The sequence below is a fragment of the Amphiprion ocellaris genome, chromosome 5, assembly GCF_022539595.1.
Source record: "Amphiprion ocellaris isolate individual 3 ecotype Okinawa chromosome 5, ASM2253959v1, whole genome shotgun sequence".
NCBI lineage: Eukaryota > Metazoa > Chordata > Actinopteri > Pomacentridae > Amphiprion > Amphiprion ocellaris.
In genome coordinates this window covers 33331449-33352661 of record NC_072770.1, presented here as the reverse complement: position 1 = coordinate 33352661, position 21213 = coordinate 33331449, and the positions used below count along the sequence as shown (strand labels likewise).

At 39.8% G+C, this 21213-nt stretch overlaps 1 protein-coding gene across 1 annotated transcript in view; it reads left to right on the top strand.

Moving 5' to 3' along the window:
- Positions 1–424: 424 nt before the first annotated feature.
- Positions 425–21213, top strand: part of col2a1b (collagen, type II, alpha 1b) — a 53776-nt gene continuing 32987 nt past the window's right edge. The window contains exons 1-18 of the mRNA XM_023284699.3: positions 425–759; positions 4290–4499; positions 6053–6069; positions 6461–6493; positions 7619–7651; positions 7929–7982; positions 9342–9443; positions 10228–10305; positions 12424–12468; positions 13719–13772; positions 15587–15640; positions 16940–16993; positions 17818–17871; positions 17973–18026; positions 18325–18369; positions 18484–18537; positions 18818–18862; positions 19047–19100. Coding sequence (XP_023140467.2) covers positions 666–759; positions 4290–4499; positions 6053–6069; positions 6461–6493; positions 7619–7651; positions 7929–7982; positions 9342–9443; positions 10228–10305; positions 12424–12468; positions 13719–13772; positions 15587–15640; positions 16940–16993; positions 17818–17871; positions 17973–18026; positions 18325–18369; positions 18484–18537; positions 18818–18862; positions 19047–19100 — 1134 coding nt within the window. The 5' untranslated portion in view covers positions 425–665. The remainder of the gene's footprint in view (positions 760–4289; positions 4500–6052; positions 6070–6460; positions 6494–7618; positions 7652–7928; positions 7983–9341; positions 9444–10227; positions 10306–12423; positions 12469–13718; positions 13773–15586; positions 15641–16939; positions 16994–17817; positions 17872–17972; positions 18027–18324; positions 18370–18483; positions 18538–18817; positions 18863–19046; positions 19101–21213) is intronic.

Here is a 21213-nt window from a genome sequence, read left to right as displayed (position 1 = left end):
CCAGTTGTGATGTACCTTTGAAAAACGTTACAGTGTCAGGTATTCCAGGGCAACCTACAGGATTTATGAGTCATTTATCCTCCACATGTCACAAACCGAGGCTTCAAGACAAAATAAAGAAGAGGCGCCCTCAGGAAGCGCAACGAAGTGATTCTGACATCGCTATGCTTTCGATGAACAAGACGCTGGAGAGAGGAGGAGGAGGAAGGCACCAAACTTATGGAGAGAAAAAAAAAAGTTTTCACGCTTTTTTGGGTTCCGTTCAGCACGTGGGGAAAGGAGTGGTCTGGGCCTGGAATAATGGAACCTGGGAGACAGAATGGGAGGGAAACGGGGCTCAGATTTCAGCCTGACAGGGGGTAAGGGGCCGGACTGATATTTGGAAATATACGAAGATTCATTGAAGGCAACGGGGACATAAAACTACAGCGTCTGGCCTTAAGCGGTCGGTGCTGCGTTTCTGCTGCAGGTCCGGGTCCTGCCACTGGATTCTCTCATCGTTTTTTTTTTTTCTTTCTTTTTTCTTTTTTTTTTTGGGAAGGGTGAATGTCGAATGGTCCGGCTTTTTGTAACTGGGGACACAAACACTAAATACTGAGAGAAGCCTCCGCTCCCTTCGCACCCTTCTTTCTCCTCCAAGGGTCCTGCATGTCTAATATTTAGACATGTTCAGCTTTATGGATTCCAGGACTGTACTGCTACTTGTAGCAACCCAAGTTTGTCTATTAGCCGTTGTGAGATGTCAGGAGGAGGACGACCGTAAGTGACAGTTTTATTTCTCTGATGAAGAAACTCAGACTTTATCAAAAAAGTGCATACAGAGATCAGAGATTCTTCTCCTGGTCAGATTATTCTGAAATATGTTTATCTTAGTGCACAGGATCCGAATTTTAAATACCTTTGAGCTTGGTGTGGTGCTTGGAATAATTTGGCTCGCAACTTTTACGCACAGAAAGTTCAAGATTGTTTGGATGCTTTGTTGCACGAAAAGTTAAATGAGTGACGATAGTTATAGACCTTGTGTCTGGCAAGAATTCTGACATGTCTGTATTTGCAAGGTGTGATTAAAAACTCAGTTATATCAGAGTTGTGGACGTGCGTAAGGGTGATGAAATGGATGGAGAGGGACGTTTACGCGAAATAACGCGCACAAAAGCTGGAGTTGTTTTGATTTCTTGCTTCTATGGAGTTATTCTTTATTTACTTTACCTTATTATCAGCAATATCTGTTAGTTTTCTTGAAAATTATCGCTCACCTATAGTTTAAAAACTCAAAATCATAATAAGGAGATTTTGCTACTCTGCACTGAACTCCGCTTTACCTCCCCCTTCTTTCTTCAGGTTGAACGGCCTGACACCTGTGGGTGCTTTAGGGCCCTTGACAGACTCTCCTTTTAACTGCAGATTCACTTAATATAGGGGTTAGAGGGGGAGGGGATGGGTAAAAAGTGAAAGGTGGTCAGGCTCAAGGGCCTTTGGTGAAAAAAATGTTCGCATTCCATTGCTGTCAGAGGGCATCCAGGCGAATCCTGGCTTGTTGAGGCGGACAGGTAGTCTAATAACTAAAATTTCCATTAAAAAGGGGTTTTATTTTGATATCCTTTCAATTAGAATTCAATCAGACCTTATATTATTCCTCCTACCTGCAGACTTTTTACTTTCTCTCTTTTTAAATTAAACTGGAGCAGAATTACTCATCAGTGTTATTGATTTTAGTATCCACAAGAGACATTAGAGAGTGAAGGTGCGCCAGCAGATTTGGGGCCAGAAATAATGTTCCATATGATTTCAGGGTTTCCATCTGCTTAAAAGATTACCCATAAGCTGTGACAGTCAGCCCAGAGAGAGGCAGAGCCAGGGCGCAAGAGAGAGGTGACTGGAAAAATATGAGAGGGATTTTATTATTACAAATCTAAGACGTGCAGTTTTCTCACTATACAACAAATCAAGCTCACCAACCATTTAAAGCAAAGAATAGGTTTATGTTCCAAGAATAAAGAGGAAAAGGAGGGGGGAATAGTCATGCCAAAGCAGTTGCCAGTCTCAGGTTACTCTTTCAGAGACATTGGTCCCTGGATATAATGCAGGCCCTTCTTTTCTAACTGCAGGCAGAATTTTCTTTTGGGGGAGATGCTAAAATGGTAAAGAGGTCTGATTGTGACCTCAGTACAGGACAGGCTCACTGGTCCTTCACAGGAGGGAAAAGATCAGGTCTTTAGCTCTAAACTCTGAGGCCACTGACTGACTGTTAATGTAGACACCATTAAACTAATCAGACACAAGTAGAAGCAGGATCGAGGCCTAACAGCTACAAAAAAAAATGTGTAAACAGAGTGGACTCTAATGACTTCGAAGTACACCTGGGTTTATTTTACAATTTTCATTGTTCATTTTACTCCCATGGAAAACAGTATGGCTGCCAATACATGGGAGAGGAGACTCGCAAATTATCCTCAGTGACGAAAAACCAGCTTTCTATCAGTTCTCCAGCAGATAGAGGAGCCCTTGTTTCAGAAATCCCATATCAGGAGAATCTTTCATATTCGAGCCAGTGAAAGGACAGGTGCAGGCCTTTGATAGCACATGCAGCGCTGTAAAACTAAATGTCAAAGCCACAAGGTATGTGCATGAAAGCTGACTATTTTTTTTCTCCCTGGCGTGCTTGAACTGGCATCTTACAGAGCTATGGCTTCCAGATGGGGTTTAAAATGTGCCCCGTGTTTATACAAGGCAATAGTTTGTGAATTGCCCACTCTGTCCCTTTCCAGAAAGACCTCATTCATTGCTGCTGAGGTCCGTCAGGTTACCTAGACTTAAGCAGCGCTCAAAGGTAAATATAGCTACTGTACTTGCACCTTCTCCTCTCACCCTTTAAGCAGTCTGCACCCTGAGGCCTTTCTTTTGATGCAGCAACCACTTTCATCCATCAGCACAGGTTCAGTGACTCCAATCAGAGCATTTCTTTCAGCAGGTGTTGGTCCATCTGTTGACTACTAAGAAAGTCGGACTGGAAAATTTGCTAAAATACTGGTAATCACCAATGTCTAATGTTAAATTACTTCGAGTGGGTGTCATTAAGGTCATGTACAGTAGCTGTATTAAAACATGCTCCACCTCCATCACGTTCCCTTGTGCTGTCTTTGCCAAGCTGTGGTCCAGGAGAAAAAAACCCCAAAGATTTCAGCTTACTGAATGCAAAGTCTGTCTCCCTTTTGCAGTCAATTAGGGTGCCTCCTGCAATGTAAACTAGCCCCTATATTCAAGTTCTCGAGGAATTCACGCACATGGTCTCCAGCTACTGTGAAGTTATTGGAGGTTTCCTGCATTTCTCCCTCGGGTTAACTGCGATTCTGTGATGTTACGCTGCCACCTTGTGGTGAGCTGAGAGGTTGCATGTGTCAAGTCAATTATCAGACCTAGTGTTGGTTATTTTTAAATGGATTAAGCAATGAATGTGTAACAGTTGGACTCGAACAGGGGAAGTTGCAGTCTTCATTGACTAGAGATATATCAATTAGTCAATTAATCTGTTAGTTGACCAAAATGTAATCGACTGCTACTGTGGTAATCAATAAAATATTGTTGTCAGTTTTCAAACAACTTTACTGATGCAGCCTGTCAAACATGAGCACTTTGCACCTGTCATATATGGTAGTAAATTAGATACCATTTGGGTTTTGGCTGTTAAATTGACTTTTACGGGGGGAAAAAGAAAACTTAAATAATCAGTCAAGAAAATCATTAGTAGAATAACTGATAAAGTACTTTGTTAGTTGCAATCCTAAAGAAAATGCTGCATAGCTTTAATTCTTGAAAAAATGGTTTGATTTATAAAAAATGTTTTGATTAGGACACATCAACATTGGGGGAAAAAATCAGATATCAGTAGTTATGTCATTACTGGTGAAGAGGCAGGTGTCTTGGCCTCCTAGCTTTGGCTAACTGTTGATAAAAAATCTGTCAGTCTGAGTCAAAAATAGTCGCTATAAATCACCTCAGTGAAGTATCAAGTTAATTCTTATTAAAGCAAGAAAATCTTTTTTTGCTTAATTTTGTGTTTCGTCATATTCTGTCAACCATGTTTTTGTATTACCACTTTGTACTTCATTTGTGTTTCGCAGCTCAACTAAACTTCAATTTATGGTCTGCTTCATATCTCAAAGGCAAATGCAAGTTGTTGTTTATGAGTTACACATTACAGAGACTGTTTTTCAAATCTGATGCTTAATCTCCTTTTTCCCTCCACTGCCTGAACCTCTCTGTGTGCCTGATTATGGTCTCATACACAGAGGAGGATGCTTTTAGCTGTATACAAGATGGACAGCGTTATAGCGACAAGGACGTATGGAAGCCAGAGCCTTGTCGCATCTGTGTGTGTGACACTGGAACCGTCCTGTGTGATGAAATTGTCTGCGAGGAGCTAAAAGACTGCCCCAAACCTGAAATCCCATTCGGAGAGTGTTGCCCCATCTGCGCTGCTGACCAGTCTCCACCCATTGGTTGTAATTTATTTATCTCACACCTCTCATAAATAAATTACCATACAGGATCATGTTGTTTACTTTGGGGAGAAAATGACACATTTTGGTATAATCAAAGGTTGGCCAGTTGCTTTTTAACTTCTGTCCCTTTAATGTATTAATCAGGCTTATAGGTTGCGTCAGCCTTTGATTTGGATACAGTTTTCTATCCCCAAAGCAAACAAATGATAAGAAATAACAACAGTGACACATCTGACAAGATTTCGGTGAAATGCTACCTCGCCGTCATTTTTCCATAGCTGGCTCACCTTGGCCCCATCTTGTTTGAATACTCTCTCCTTCCCTGAGTATCATGAAAACATGTGGGAGTCATTAAGGAAATACCTCAGTCAAGCAGACACGGCCTCACATTTCTACTCTATATCCTCTCTGTGGATTTCTGCAGATCTGATGGCAAGAAAATACCGTGACACTACAGAGAGAGTTCAGGCTATTTGAAGGAGCTATTTGACACATTTAAGTGCCCCTGCTTCCTGATAAACAGTGACCCCAAAGTCCAATCACTGTTGGTCCAGCTTTGGAAATATATATAAAGTCAATTGAGGAGCATTGACGAAATCAGAAGTGTCACTGTTTGCAATGCATGCCTATGGATTAAAATGCTTTATAATGTACTTATCTTTCATTTCAAAGCAAAATGAAGTGCTTAGTAAGAAGTATGAATCACATATAGAACAATTTAAAATGATCCGTTGCATAGTAACAGGGCTGACTATCAAAACTCGATACTTCTTTGTACTGCCTGACATACACCACCAAGTACCATAATTCGATGGCACACCTGTTAGATTTGTAATGTTATTTTTGATAGTTCTTGATTTAAATTAGATTTTCCCAATTCTGTACTGTTTTATGGGGATAAAGTCTTTGTACAAGAAATTGTATATAGACAACATTTAACATTTGAGAAGTGTGGCTTCTTCTGTTAAACGAAAAATAATGTGTTTTGTTAAAGACAGTGTTAAAAAGGATTATTTTGCTGCCGTCATCCAGACTCAAACACAACCTGGATGACTAATAATATACACAGTCATACTATATCCCAGCCCTACTTAAAAATGCCTTAAAACTGCAACATTGCTACTTTAACATTGCTAAAGTTTAAGTTGCAGAAGAGAAATAATAAGCTTAAAATACTTTTTGAAAGTCCTGGCCTGCAACACATAAGATTTAGTGTTTCAATAGAAATATGTACTTTGCAGTTCCAATTTCTTTGCTTTCTGCCATTCCCTTTTACCTGCAGCTGCTATGCTTTTCCTCTGAGCTCTTACTGTGAGATGGCGAGTCAACCAACACTTTGTCAATCCTAATGGGCTTTCTGTCTACCAAAAAGATGATTTGGTGGTGGTCTGCAGGGTAGCTGAATTTAGGAGAGAACAATTGGCTCCCAGCACAGACAGACATTCTTGACTTCTGGGAAATACTGTATAACCAACATGCATTGTTTCTGTGCAATCTGTCCACTAACTGTGATCTGTTTTCCCCTTTTACCCTGGTTGAACACAAAACAGGAGTACCTGGAGCTAAGGTGAGACATTCCCTGAGTATATCTGTCTGAGTATGTGTGTGTGTGCAAATCAAACTCCCCAGCAATTACAACTGTATCACTGCCAGACTCTTCTCAGGGCTGCAGTAGGGCCCTGCAGTCTATGGTTTTAGATGAGACTTTGAAGAGTTTTGCCAGATGGATGATAGTTATTTCCTGTTCACACTGCTTCTCATATTTGTGTGCCCAGTGGTACTGCAGGGGAAGCTTTATAATGTGACCAGTTTCCTCATAAAACTGCAAATTTTCCATCAAAAATGGTGTCTTAGGGGCAGCTGTTCAAAATATGGTTGAGCAAAGACAGGGAATATAAAAATGTTTTCTTAGTCCTCGTTTTAATTGCTGTTTTTATGCTCTATTTTTCCTTTATCAGGGTCAGAAGGGCGAACCCGGAGACATTACAGATGTAAGTAGACACCACACAGCACTTGAAATACAACTTACTGTTATTTTCACAAGGAAAAGCTTGTTAGTTTACTGTAGTTAGTTCAATTAATTAGGGGTCAGAGATCTTTTTCAGCCACACATGAATCCCTTACCATTTTTACTGATAGCCTCTGGAGGAAGAAGTATTCAAGTAAAAATCCTGCACTGAAAATGTTACTTGAGAAACACAAAACTGGCCATTCTGAGTGTTACACGTATTATTATAAAATTATTACTGATGCAGTAATGTGTAATTAGCATTTCTCTGCTCATTTAATTACATTATGTACTGTTGGGAGGTCCAATCTGTCCAGTTTGTCATATGCAATCATATGCAAAATAATTTTTATAATGTTTAATCATATGGTTCTGTTTGTAAAATCTTAATTTGAAGGGACACTAACAAGCTTTCAAATATCAAATGGTCTAAAGGAGAAAGCATATTTCCCTCTGGAATGTAGTGCATTAAAAAGCACAGGTGCACAGAATGGAAATATTGAAGTCAAGTACAAGTACCTCAAATCTGTTCTAGTGTACAGTCCTTGAGTTAATGTTCTGAGTTACATTCCACCACTGTTGTTTCTGTAGCATATCATCCTTGGCTGGGGATGTGTGTAGGAAGTTTTAGTTTGTATTATGAAACAACTGAAGCTTTTAAAAGAGAAGAAGGACTAAGAAAGCGAGAGAGAGGAGGGAGACCTGTTAACCCACCTGGTCAGGAAGACAGCCAAGCACAATAAGGACTCCATACAATCCTCCATAAAGATCCTCACAGGCCATTGGAGAGGCTGAGGGTTAAAGAGAGAGAAGGAGTTAACTCCCTGCTGCTGCTGCACCTGGAAATGCTTTACCCCTTCGAGGGAATACAAGTTCATGGCAGGAAATAAGAAGGCATTGTTTATTGTATGTTTCTTATAATGCTTCGCCCGAAGAGATTAGCAATTAACAAGTCTGCTCTGATGGGAGCGAGATAATGTTTCCCTAAACCTCTCGTGTGCAAATACATCTGGTACATGTCAGCATTAGTAGAGGGCCTCGAGATTAAAGATAGTGTTCTATGCAAGATAATTGACATTGTTTGTTTTCTTTCCTTGTGCTTAACCAGGTTGTAGGACCAAGAGGACCAGCTGGCCCAATGGTATTCACCTATTTCTGCATTTTACCTTAATTGCTTCTCTTACAGGGCTTTTATAGCTTGCAGTGTGTTGAGAGTTTGCACTGTTCATTCTCACGTCACAATAGAAAGAGTTTGAGTAATCATACAGGGACTAAATTTAACTTCCACTTTCTGGGAATGGAAAGCAATCTCACATAACAGTAGCGGAGTTACAAAAGCTACAGCTGTTTCCTCAGCTCACATGAGCTCAGATAACACCTGAAGGTACTGACTGCTTCCCCATCTCCTGTTCACCCAGGGCCCACCAGGAGAGCAAGGACCCCGTGGAGCAAGAGGAGACAAAGGAGAGAAGGTCGGTTTGACATGTTAAAGTAAAAAAAAAAAAAAACAACCCCCCCACAAAACTTTGGATTTTCTCACCCTGTCGCTTAAAAGAACTAGACCCTCCCTTAAGACGTACAGTATGTCCTATTGAATCCAGTAGCTTTAGGTCTACCAGGGTGAGTTTAAGGGGGGATTTGTTATAGCTTGCAGGTTTGCAGAATGGTGGCCTTTCATTGAGCAACTCAGTCTAACTAGTCATGTGTCATTTCCATTAGGCTGTGTGGTCTGGGTTGTTTAACACATGTGAGGCTGTCGGAGACCCATAATGTAAACCTCGGCTTCTCTCAGGGGCCTCACAGTCAGTCTGTGTGGGAAATAAGCATCGCCTTTGATCATCTCATTAATGTAACAACACTTGGATGTGATAATGGCTGCAGGCGAGGAGTTTATGTCGTGTAGTCAGCTTGTTTATGTAGATTTAAGCACAAGGTGGACTGAGTTTTGGCTAGCAGAAGTTAAGCAGCATTATAGGTGTTGAGCACATTCTTTCTTTGGGATTCCCTTGCAGGGTAGTTTGTCACTACATGCTCAGAGGTATGTCTGGTAGCCTGATTTGGCCTGATAAATCATCTGCATACACTAAAACCTGTAAAACAAAATTATATAGTTTGGTTTGAATAGTGCATTTGGCCACAGTGTGAGTATTCTTTACACTTTTAAAAAAACTTTTAGATGTTTTTCAGTTCAAAAGGACATACATCGGTTGTATAGGATAATATTTTGATAGCATCAGGTGAGGTGTGGTCAAGTTCTCTCATGTAAACTGTCAGTACAATTTGGAGAAAGCTCAACTGAGCTGTAGACTTCGGTCAGGAAAGTGCTCCTATGCTCAATTACTGGCACATACAGCAGGCCTATAATTAATAAATGTTCAGCCGTATTTTCTGCACTTACATATATACTTAGGAAACTGTTGTAGTAAGGTATTTATAGCAAATATAGCAATGAAGGCACAACAAAATAGATTATCCAAAGTAGCTATTCAGCACAATGCAGATGCAAAAATACCAGCTTATCAACACAAATTTTCTTTGATTAACTTCTCAATTTGAATATATTTTAGGTTTTAAATTGTTGATTGGACAAAAAAGACATTTGTGACTTTTTCTAAACCAAAAGATGAATAAAATAAAGAAAATTATCTGAAGGATTGTGAATAATGAAAATAATTGTTAATTGCACCCTATAATTGAATATTTGCTATTAATCATTTCAAAGGACATGTACTCATTATGAGCCAGTCTTAGACCATGGGCTTGTCTTTTTTTTTTTTTTTTTTTTTTAAATAGATTTTTAAATTGATTTTAATTTCATGTGTCTTTTCCAGGGAAGTCCTGGTCCCCGCGGCAGAGATGGTGAGCCTGGCACCCCTGGAAACCCTGGACCCCCTGGACCTCCAGGACCTAATGGACCCCCTGGCCTTGGTGGAGTAAGTATCTCACGACTAGCAGGGGTGGTGGGAGACCATTCACTGCAGTCGTCTGAGCTGACAGGTTGAACGTTGATGCAAGACCAAGAATGGGCTCACTTTGACTGGTTGGAGGAATCAGAAGGAGGGGTGAAATGGAGCAAAGAAAGAATTCCACGGCACAAAAGATGTGGGAAATTTCTGGCTTTTGGAAGCAGGCAGAAAGACAACAGTGAGTGGATGCAGAGAGAAAGAATAGATCGAATGCCTCTCATTCTTTGGAGGGAAAAAGAAGGGAGGAGGTGGGTTGAGGGGAGGGAGGGGAGGTGGAAAGGCAAGAGGTGGTGTGGGAGGGGAAGGGAAGGAGCTTTTTCTGTGTGGGGGGCACGTAGTCTTTGTCAAAAGTGTTCACATGCCCTCTGTCTCTCCTCCGTCTGCATCAGGATTCGCATAATAAGCTCTGCTGCAGACAATCGCTTAAAAGCGGACTGTCTCTCCTGCCAAAGTGACACAGCATCCTCCAAACTCTACAATTCAATGACACCACATTTGCCTTCCAAGATAAATTCTTACATTTTGCAACAGCCAAAGCTCGGTTTGCAATTTGAAATTTTTATTGGCCTGTCGTCCATTTTTCGGTCGACTCCAACTAAATGCTTTACCCAGCAGTCAGTGGGAGAGTTTCTTTGACAGTTCAGCAGATGACCTCAAAGCCTTAATTTCACTAAAATGTTACAAAAGTACAGAAGACAACCCTTCTTTATCATATAAGTGCTAATGATGTTGTGTCTTTTGCCTTTTGCAGAACTTTGCTGCTCAGATGGCTGGTGGTTTCGACGAGAAGTCTGGCGGCGCACAAATGGGCGTGATGCAAGGACCAATGGTGAGCAAGTGATGATGAGAGCTGCTGCCACCCCTGTGTTCTTTTTGCAGTCAGCCAAATTCCATCTGCTACAGTTTTGGAAACAAGGAAAAGAGCACAGAGAGGCTGAAAGACTTCTTCCATCTGTAGACCTGGGTTAAAGATCTGCATCAGACAGCATCTGCTCTACATCTCTGCAGAGGCATTTTTGGTAGCTGATCTTGAACTTTAACTATTCTGGACGGACTTCAGCAATTTCACTACATGAAAGTTATGAGCTGAAAACATTAACATCAGTCCTAATCAGGAATTAGATATCGATGTAGGATTGAAACTCTTCGAGGACTGCAAGAAGCAATGAAGTTACCTGATTCAAGACACAGTCCCAGTAATACATAGTATCAGCTGTGTATTTTCGCCTTCGTTTTCCATTAAGGGTTTTGGGATAAAATTAGGAGATACAAGTGTGCACTTCCCCCAGTGCTGGAGGAACGACACTGCAGCACTCTCAGGCTTGATGGAAAATAAACACCTCACAAGGAGTACAGAGCAGTAATTTTATAAACTGAGGAAACAGCCATTGATCGTCATTATATTTCAAGCTCATGAAAAACCGCTGCTGCCACGGCTTGCCTGGCATGGAAGCCTTCCTGCGATGGAGTGGAGAGCGCTCTGGGAGCTATTTTGGTTCAGAGAGCCACAGAGCAGCTTGGCAGCTTCTCAGCCCCACCAGAGGTTTGAGATGCCAGGAGAAGAGAGAGGAGGGGGCGACTGGAGTCGATCAGATCCCCACACTTAGAATCAGTCTCCTACTGACTGTCCTACCACATGTCTGTCTGAGAGCTCACCACAATACTGGGCCCTTTTGAAGCCAGACCACGTTTACTTTGGCAGTTGCCAGTCTGCTGGGGGAGAGAGCAGTGAAAGAACAAACCGGACTGATGTTAAAGCACAAGTCAAGCGTATCACCCCTTATATACTTTGTGCCCCAACTTATATCCTGCACCTACATACCAAACAGCTCTCTTACTGAAATATATGCACTCACACATATCCACGTCCCTCAAACACACATTCGAATGCTCAGAAGATATAGAGCCCCATTGATAAGTTTCTACCCACTGTGGCGAAGGCATCCCACCCCCACTGAAAGGCGACTTTCATTCGATTCTGAGGACCACTGTGCCATGCTGCGACATTTTCTTTGGCTGCGATCCCTGTTTTTTTCTGAATGAAGGTTTGTATAAGTGAGACTGCTGAAAGGAATATGTTTTTTATCCAGGAAAACAGCTGTCGCAAATAAGCCGAATCGAGGACATTTCTTTTTGAAGAAGAGTCTTGGAAACTTTATTGACAACTCCCTGCAGCCCATCTTTCCTTAAATAGCTGCTTTTCTTTGCATCTGTGTGTGTGTCAGGAAGAAGGGAATAGGGATGTGGCTCATCACTTCCACAAAATATGATTTCCTCTCGTTGATCGTTGATGCATGAAGTTGAAGTAGAAATTACTTTGGCACATAACTCAGCCAGAGGCTCTCAAAGAGAAGATTAAGATTCCATCAGAGAGACTGCACTTGAACAACCCTCACCTTTTGAGTTAATGTCCAAAAAGTCACATATTTTTAATGAAAAAATTCTCTAAAAAAAAAAAAAAAAGAGCTCAGCATTATTTTGCTTTTGTCTCATAGTGTAGGAAGTCATGTAGAGTTGAATGTTCCCTCTTAAGAGAACAACACTACACCTGATGACATTTGAACTATAGAAACACACAGCAGGTGGGAGAAATAGCTGAGCAAATATGAAGGGTGGGGGGGAAGAAGGCAAAAGAGGGATAGAAAGGAAGAGAAAATCTAAATGCCACTGAGGAATTTCAAATGATTTATGGTTTTGACAAGTAGAGCTGTTGAGTATTACGTAGCTTTGGGGCAAAGCAGGTGATATGTTTTTATAGTTTCGGACTAAACTCAAGTGGATGAAAGTGCAGGTTTTCTCTTTAACACACTTACACAGAACTGTAAAATGTTAAAGTATTTTTGTGCTCGAGTGTGATTTATTTGTTTGTGGAGTGTGGATTGGTAAAGGATGGGATAATCATTCATTATCCTGATGTTGTGCGTTTGGTCTGTTTTCTTCTCCCTAGGGCCCTATGGGACCCAGAGGACCACCTGGCCCCACCGGATCACCTGTAAGTACCTCCTGCACTGCCAAAAGAACACACAAGCCTGGCGCACCTGTAGACGAGTTCCTGTGTTTGGCCACAGACAGGATACTCGCGGCTAAATCTCTTAATTGTAACATCCTTGATGCTGTGTACATGTGCGACATTGTCTACTTCATCTAGCATATTTAATTACAGTATTAACCCTAAAATGACCACTGACTTTGCAAAACTTCAAGAAGGAAAGCAGGCAGTCACAGATAAATGTTTATACTCTGCTCTCTTTTAACTGCGAGCGTCTGCTGTTTTCCGGAAGGCTTCAGGGCTTTTTCCTGTGCCACAACCCAGACACACTGTAGAACACCTGACAATTTACCTCCCATACTGCCTACATTTACCACATTTGTGCAAAGAAGTTGTGTAATTTTGAACGGCAGTAGCTTATTATACAGTCAGTGTAGTCCCTAGATAGATAGATAGATAGATAGATAGATAGATAGATAGATAGATAGATAGATAGATAGATAGATAGATAGATAGATAGATAGATAGATAGATAGATAGATAGATAGATAGATAGATAGATAGATAGATAGATAGATAGATAGGCAATTTCATGTTTTCCATGAAAACTCACACTTTTATTCATGTGCTAACATAACTGCATAAGGGTTTTCTAATCATCAGTTAGCCTTTCAACACCATTAGCTAACACAATGTAGCATTAGAACACAGGAGTGATGGTTGCTGGAAATGTTCCTCTTTACCTCTATGCAGCCATTTCCAGCTAGAATAGTCATTTACCACATTAACAATGTCTAGACTGTATATATTATAGAAAAAAGTGGTGTATAAATAATGGATGGATCGATAGATGTAATTATAATTTCTTTGATTATTTGATTAACTGTTTGGTTTCTAAAATATCAGGAAATAGCACAAAAGGCCTGTCATCATATCCCAAAGCCCAACTTCTCATACTCAGATCACTTGTTTTATCGACTAACAGCACAAAACCCAAATATATACAGCTTACTATCAGAGAATCTAAGGATTACTAGAAACTGTTCATGTCGAAAGCTGAAAACGGAGCATAACTGCTTTCAACAGCTATTTCACATTTTTAAAGTTGGTTATTGGAATAGGTGATCAGTTTTCTGTCAGTCAACTAAACATTTCATCTCTTGTAAGATTTTATTCAGTTGGCCTCCTTTTTACCACAGTGTAAAAAAGTTTTACTCTCCTTAGACATTCTCTATCTTCTCTCTCCATCTCAGGGCCCACAAGGTTTCCAAGGCAACCCAGGAGAGGCTGGAGAGCCCGGACAATCTGTAAGTATCCCCCAGTGTGGGGCCCCTTCACATGGCTGATACTGCATGGTTTAATACACGCTCCATAGTCTCTGTCACAGTTCTTTTACCTCCCCTCAAGTCTCCTATAAGCCTCTGTTCTTTATGTCTGTTTCAAACTGCTATTTTCTCATAGCTGCTGGATTTTTCAAAGAATTGACATTGTTTAAGAAAATGTCACTAGCAATGAAATACCTTCAACAGACAAAAAGCGAATCAGATAAATCAGATATAGTTTAGACAGTGTAAAGTGTGCAAGTGAGACAGCATAGTTATAAATAATTGGCATAAAAAATGCCAAACTGACTTAAATGAGACTCTTTAATCATATTTAACTCATTGTAAAGTATCAATGTGGAGAATATAGCCACTGCTAAGGTCTTGTATCTAGTTTACATTTCTGTTAATGCTTAATGAGCTTTATTGCCAACCACTATCGTCGACACATTTATCATGTGAGCAGCCAGTTGTTATATTTCAACTTTAGCAACCTTCTTCAGGGAGTCTTTAGAGTGGCTGTTTCTCAATGTCAAACTCTGGGGCTGAAACTTGGCACCTAATGCTAGAAGCAGGGTGCTGAACTGGCCGTCTGGTATATTTGTGATTTTCAAAAGTTTTCTTTCATCTTTTACCCATCTATTCACTGACAGCCTCCAGTGTTTGTTGTACCTCTGCTGATCCTTTATATTCATCCTCAGATGGTTTCTCACCCTCTAATAGCTCAGAGAAGATTTGATCCCTTCCCTTATTCTCTGTTCTTACAATCCTCTGTTCTCTCGTCATTGCCCAAGCCCTCACCCTTCCCCAAGCTTCCCAAAATCAATCTACCCGCCCTTCCCCGTCCTCCCCGTTCCCTCAGCAGGTAGACAAAGCGAGGTCTCCCCACTGCTGTGTTAATCTGCTCATGTGGAGTTCAGATAAGCAGACAGAATGTCTCTGAGATGCCCTCTCTTTTAAAAATGTGCCAGCACATCATTATGTGTGATTAAAATCAAGCTTCCCTCAAAGAAAATAACTTGACAGTTGGAGCAGGGTCACAGTATTGGCCAAGTGTGAAGTCCAGAGATAGTTTTGCCTTTTGAGATCAAAATGAGTCAGAGTTGCCAATGAACAGAACATTTTCATTAAGGTGTTTTTAATTAACAAAATGATGGAAAGATCATAGATCATAGAGGGGAAAATATATTGATTTTGAGAGAAAGATCATTAGGATAGAAAACAATAGCAGGACAAACAGATGTGGAAGCAGAAATGAAGTGAGAAATGTATTTTTAAAAAATGGCAGACATAATCTTCAATTTGGGGCAAGAATACTGAAGAATTTGCATCACATTTTTTAAGCAAATTTTTCCATAAATCCTGCTGACTTGGAGCTCTTCTCATTGAAATATGCTCTAATGACAAACTGTAATCCTGTTATTGTTTAGGAATGTTTCGTTCAATTTTTTTTGAAAGAGCAGCCCACCTTGATTATCAGAGTCTTTCAGATCAGAACAATAACATCAATAAACTAATTTTTGATTAACCTGAAACCTAGCTGTTTTTTTAATTGGTGTATCAGTTAACATGATTAATGACAGCTTGTGTCGTTGACTGTCAAAGTTACGTAAACAGTTCAAAGGATAATTAAAATCATATGTTGATGTGTGTCTGTGGTTTCTCTTTGTTTTCTGTCTGGGCTGATTGTAAAGTTAAAAAGAGAGCCTAAGTTGTCACAATGACTGTGTAACGTTGCCCTCTGTTGGTTGTGAATGAGACTGTGTCTCAGCTTTGCTTGTTTTTTCTGTTCCTAACAGGGCCCCATGGGTCCCCGTGGCCCCTCTGGACCTCCTGGAAAACCTGGAGATGATGTAAGTGTAGCTCATTAAAACAGTAAATGCATATTTTATAAGCTTAAACTCTGAAAAGGTTGATGCATGATGAGTTTAGTTATTGTTCTCTTCTTGCATATTTTCAGGGCCTTTGGTCATTAGAGTTACAGCATCTCATAGTGAACTTGACTTTATGTGAAACAACAAAGACGGTCTCAAACATTTCTAGTAACCTTCAGTGACTTCACCTACAAAAATACTGTCACTGTCAGAATTATTAGGGCCAAGTTATGATACATTTCCCATCTGAGTTCTCTTAAATAAAGAAGCTTCTACTCTGAGGTTTATCTTCTGAAATAAATACACAAACTTTGGATTTGTGTTCTTTTTTTAATCTTCCCTCTGCCACAATATTTATATAAACATACAAATACTACTTGTATCCTCACAATACTTGATTGTTTTTAATATTTCTTTATTTTAAGATGAATTTTAAAAAGTCTTAGTTTAAATTATATTTTTCTCTTTTGTGCGTTATAGGCTCTTGCAATCTCTACTCAGTTCATCCTAACTTACTGCTGGATCATTTTGGATCCATAGCTCTGAAAGTTGTCATCGTCAGCATCTTGCTTGTCTTGCAAAACTGCATGTTCTGTGTCTGCATTTCAGTTTTATACTGTTACTGCTGTACAGCCATAGAAAATGCAGGAATTAAATCCAGGAGAGAAGCGGCAAACTTATTTTATATTTTACTGTCTGTGGAACTTTTCTGCATGTAGGGACATCTTCTCTGCACATTTAAACCTTTGGCAAAATCATTATACTACATGTTGCGTGTCAATCTGCAGTTATAGTTTATTACACGTTGCATTGCAGTCAGACAGCAGCTACCTGCTAAAGCACCACAGTGTCTTTTGTAGTTTATTATTGTGACTAAATGCACAGTTCATGATGTGCTATTAGAAGGATTTTAAGGATTTTAGATGTATTTCATGTAGGTGAGGAGGTGAGTCTTTGCTTATAAATGATGTAGAACAGCACGTTAAAAGAATTTATATTGCTTTTTTCTACTGTAATGAAAAAGATTGACTGTTTTATTGCTTATTTACAGATTGTAGGCTTCAATATGTAATTCAGACTTTTATCCACATGATGGCAGCAGACATGATATGACACAATGTGGCCACTGGGAGTGCTCACTAACAGCATTTGCATTAAACTACAACAAGTACATAGTTTTTTCTTTCTTTTTTTCCACATTAGGATAGGAAAGCTTGTAAAATGTTATATTAATTTGCCTGTTCATTTCATAATTGTCCTTCTCTGTCTCTGTTTTAGGGTGAGGCTGGCAAACCTGGCAAGTCAGGTGAGCGTGGACCTTCTGGACCTCAGGTAAGCTGCTGATTCTTTCATTCTCACTGTATATAAATACTGACTTAATTTGCTTAACAGGAACCTCACTCTATATCCTGTAAGGTTTTTGCTTTGCGTCCCTGATGTTCAAACAAAAATTATACTACTAATGTAAAAACAGACATGTTTTTTGCTATTGAACAAACCAAAAAATTCCCAGTTGCTTTCAAACTGCAATCATTAATTTAAGTCAGATTGCAGTTTTAGTATTTTACTATATATGTCACAAAAATGTAAATAAAAATACAAAAAACTGCACATGTGTGCACTGGAAGACAGCACAGTTTAAATGAAAATGAGAAAAATTGCCTGTAAACTATTTCAATGATTGAAAAAAAAAATGGCAATTCATAAATATACCAGCTGTAAATGAAACAAAAAATGTGTTTGACTTTTTTTTGTTCACTTTATATAGATATATAAGCTGTACCACCTGCTTTTTGTAGCTGATGAAGGATCAGTGCACAGACTGAGCTCATAATGAAATCTTGAAAAGGGCAGCCAGATCAAGAAATTGTTTAAAATATAATAATACCACCAGTTTTAGATGAAGAATGAAGCTATAAATCAGTCCTCTAGAGTCAATAATCACAACAGTGTGTGGTTTGAAGGTCAATTTCCATGGGAGAACTAACCGCCCTGAACAGAGTAAACTTATGAAATTAGAAAACAGTTTCTTTTATTTGTCAAAGAGGAATATTTATCGAGGGAATACGTCCCGGTGACTTTGAGTCTTTGTTCTTCTAGCTTCATCTCCTCTTTCACTGCTTTATATTGACATCTTTTCTCTTCCTGTCTCTTAGGGAGCTCGTGGATTCCCAGGAACTCCCGGTCTGCCCGGCATCAAGGGACACAGAGTCAGTTTGTTTATCTAAATGATTTCCATCCCATTTAGGTGGATATTCTTATTTTTTTTTTTGGATTCTAAACTTTCCTTTCTGCCTCCTCTCTCTTTCAGGGTTATCCAGGTCTTGATGGTGCAAAGGGAGAGACTGGAGCTGTTGGTGCTAAGGTAGGATTTTGCACACAGGTTTTGTGGCTCTTTAATACACTCCACTACAGTTTATGTTGGTAAGCGTTTCTGTTTTGACTGTAACCCAAGTAAAAAGAGACAAAGTATGGCAAAATGCAATACCAGATGTGGCAGAAGATAAGTCACTGACATACTTTTAAAGTGCCTAGATACAACAATTCTTGGGTAATCCACCCAATAAAGTCTACAGAATTGCCAGATAGAGTAGCATTTGGGGATACAAATGACCTGTCTTTCTTTAATTTTGCCTCCACAACTGAATCTTCCTTCTTTTTAGGGCGAGGCTGGTGCTCCTGGAGAGAACGGCGCTCCTGGACCAATGGTGTGTATTGGTGGACATCACAACAACAAGACAAGATAAAGAGTCGTACTATCAAGTCTCAATGATAATGGCAAATCAATGTTAAGAGCTCCTTCTCCTCTCTCTTGCCTGCAGGGACCTCGCGGTCTGCCTGGTGAGAGAGGACGTCCTGGACCCAGTGGAGCTGCTGTAGGTTCCACCTTTCACTCTAAATACCGTTATTGGACACAAATTTAACATGTAATCCATAACAGATGGTTTGGATGGTGACCCTTTCTTTTGAGTATCTATTTAAGAATAAGCTACCATGCTATTTATTGATAGGTGTTGCCTTAAATGCACCAAACAGGGCAATTAGGACAATGACTGCATAATATTTTGTGTTTTATTTATTATGTCCCTGTACGGTTTGCTGATTTCTCTATTGTCGTTCAGTCTTTGCTCATAATGTATTGCTCACTCTGTTCAGGGAGCACGTGGAAATGACGGTTTGCCCGGCCCTGCTGGTCCCCCAGTAAGTGGACATTTAAATATTATGTAATTCACTTTCATCTTATTTTTATTGTCATTATTTGCATTCAAATCTCACCCTCTCTACACACACCCCTCTTCAGTATGATATTAGTGTCTGAACCTCCACACCTGGATGTGTCAGTGATTAATAGTTGAGCTGACAGACTGTGTTTTCTTCAATGTAGGGCCCCATTGGTCCCTCTGGAGCTCCAGGCTTCCCCGGCTCTCCTGGTGCAAAGGTGAGTCAAAAGTTCACCTAAATAGTCCCTGGACCCCTTCTTCATTTTCATCTTTGTTGTGACTTTTCTATGTCTCTTTATCTTTCTTTGTATGAGAAAATTAGCCAGCAGAGATAAACTTCCAGTCAGTTATTTTGGATTTTCTCTTTACAAAAATAGAATCACCATTTGTATGTAGTTGGAATAAGGTTTTCTTCAATCAAATCACAAAGTTCATATCTCAGAAAACGGCAGCACCCAGCTCAGGGAGGATTTTTGCAGGGACAAGATGTTTCAGTGAAATTGGAGAAATCTGCCCTGCATTGAAAAGTGCTTTGAGCTCCCATCTGTGTGGAAAAATAGTGAGGAGGGGAGTTTGAAAGTGTTATTCTCCTTCCTTACTGTCTTTCTTCTTCTTCTTTTCCCCTTGCTGCTTTGCATCTGATTTATTCCTCCTGTATGGCAGACAGGCTCGACTCTGTGCTCGAGGGTCCTGTGCTGGTGGTTTGCTTTCTTCTTCAAGTCCCCTGATTGTCTGCGAAATCTTATAGGGATTACAAATGGAGTATCTCTTTACAAAATCCAGGAGTGTCCCATGAAAAAGTCAAGGCAATGTAGGTTCACGATGGGAAAATGTGTGTTTATACATGTTGTGAAGTCACATTCAAGCACAGTATAGAATTCCTCTGTGTGAGTGTGTGTTTTTATGTGACTTTATAGTATACCAAAGACATCCCATGGTGTGAGACGTTAAAAATCTCATACTACGCTTTTCTGCTGCAGCTTCAGGAAGCTTTTCACTTTGAGTTTGGATCAGACCTGACTGTTAACTCCCTGAGTGTTCATGAAATGCAACCTCTTATTTTTTTCCACTGGCGCCTTACAAGCACAGCTTTGCACAGTTAAAAGGACCCAAGACTAACACAATAAAAACCTACCAAGACAGAAACAACACAGTTATCTGAACCTCGACTAAATAAACTGTGCACTTGACATCAAGTAATGTAAGTGGGACAGATTTTTCTAAGCTCTAGCCGTCGCTGACAGTGAATATTTTTCCCCTGAAATAAAATAACAAAAAAAAACAAAAACTGGCAGATATTCCGCCTTTTGTCCCAGTTTTCACTCTAGTTTCAGAGCCAATAAAAAACTGGCAATAGGCTTACCAAGATAAAAAAAAATAAAAAATCCATCTACAGTACTACATCACTATTTTTGAAAACACTTACAAACCCTATTATGTCATTGTATTTTGTGGACAAAGTTTACAAAGCTGCAGCAGTAGTAAAGGAATTCCATTCATCACTATGACGCTGCAAATCACCAGTGTGGTAAAATCTCTGGCTTGTGTCCAAAGGAGGTAGTGGTTCAGAATACTGACCCGAGTTCCAGGATTTAATCAGAAGATTTGCAAAATATTCTGCACTTTGCTTGGGATAACCCGTCTTGGCGAGACACTGAAGATAGCAAACTGATTATTTTGTCCATCTACATGCGACTAATTATAAGCATTCTGATGCATTTTACATTGATGTACCACAGAGATGTGTTTCAGACTAAACAGTAAGCAGTGTAAGTGTTCATTTGAATAGTCTATCTCACTCTGCAGAGTTGATATATTTTGCTCTTCAGATATATTTGAAATGTATTTTACTTTTCCCTAACAGGCTAAGAAAAATGAGATATGCAGCACATAGCTATTTATTTCGAAGAAGAATTTATGACTCTGTACTCTGCAGTCAAGCATTGATTAGCAGCAGATGGCAGTACATAAGGTATAAACCTATAGTTGGCAATGAGTGCAGCTGCAGTAGAAAGTATAAAACAGGAGCTCAGCACTTAAGATATAATGGTGTTATGAAGAATATAAGGCAAGCCTTCGCATAAATCACCTACTCTGAGTTGAAACAACTAAATATTAATAATAAGCTCTGTGTTATGTGTGTGTGAAAAATCAATGTGTGGCTCAATATTGTCTAACAAAAGCCCTGAGTTTCCCACGAAGCCACTATTACAAGGGAAAGGCTAATATTCAGAATTATGTACTTATAGTTTCCAATGAGACAATATTGTTACATCACATTCAAAACAACAGCAACACACCACTGGGAAACATGCCTGAATCTACCTCATG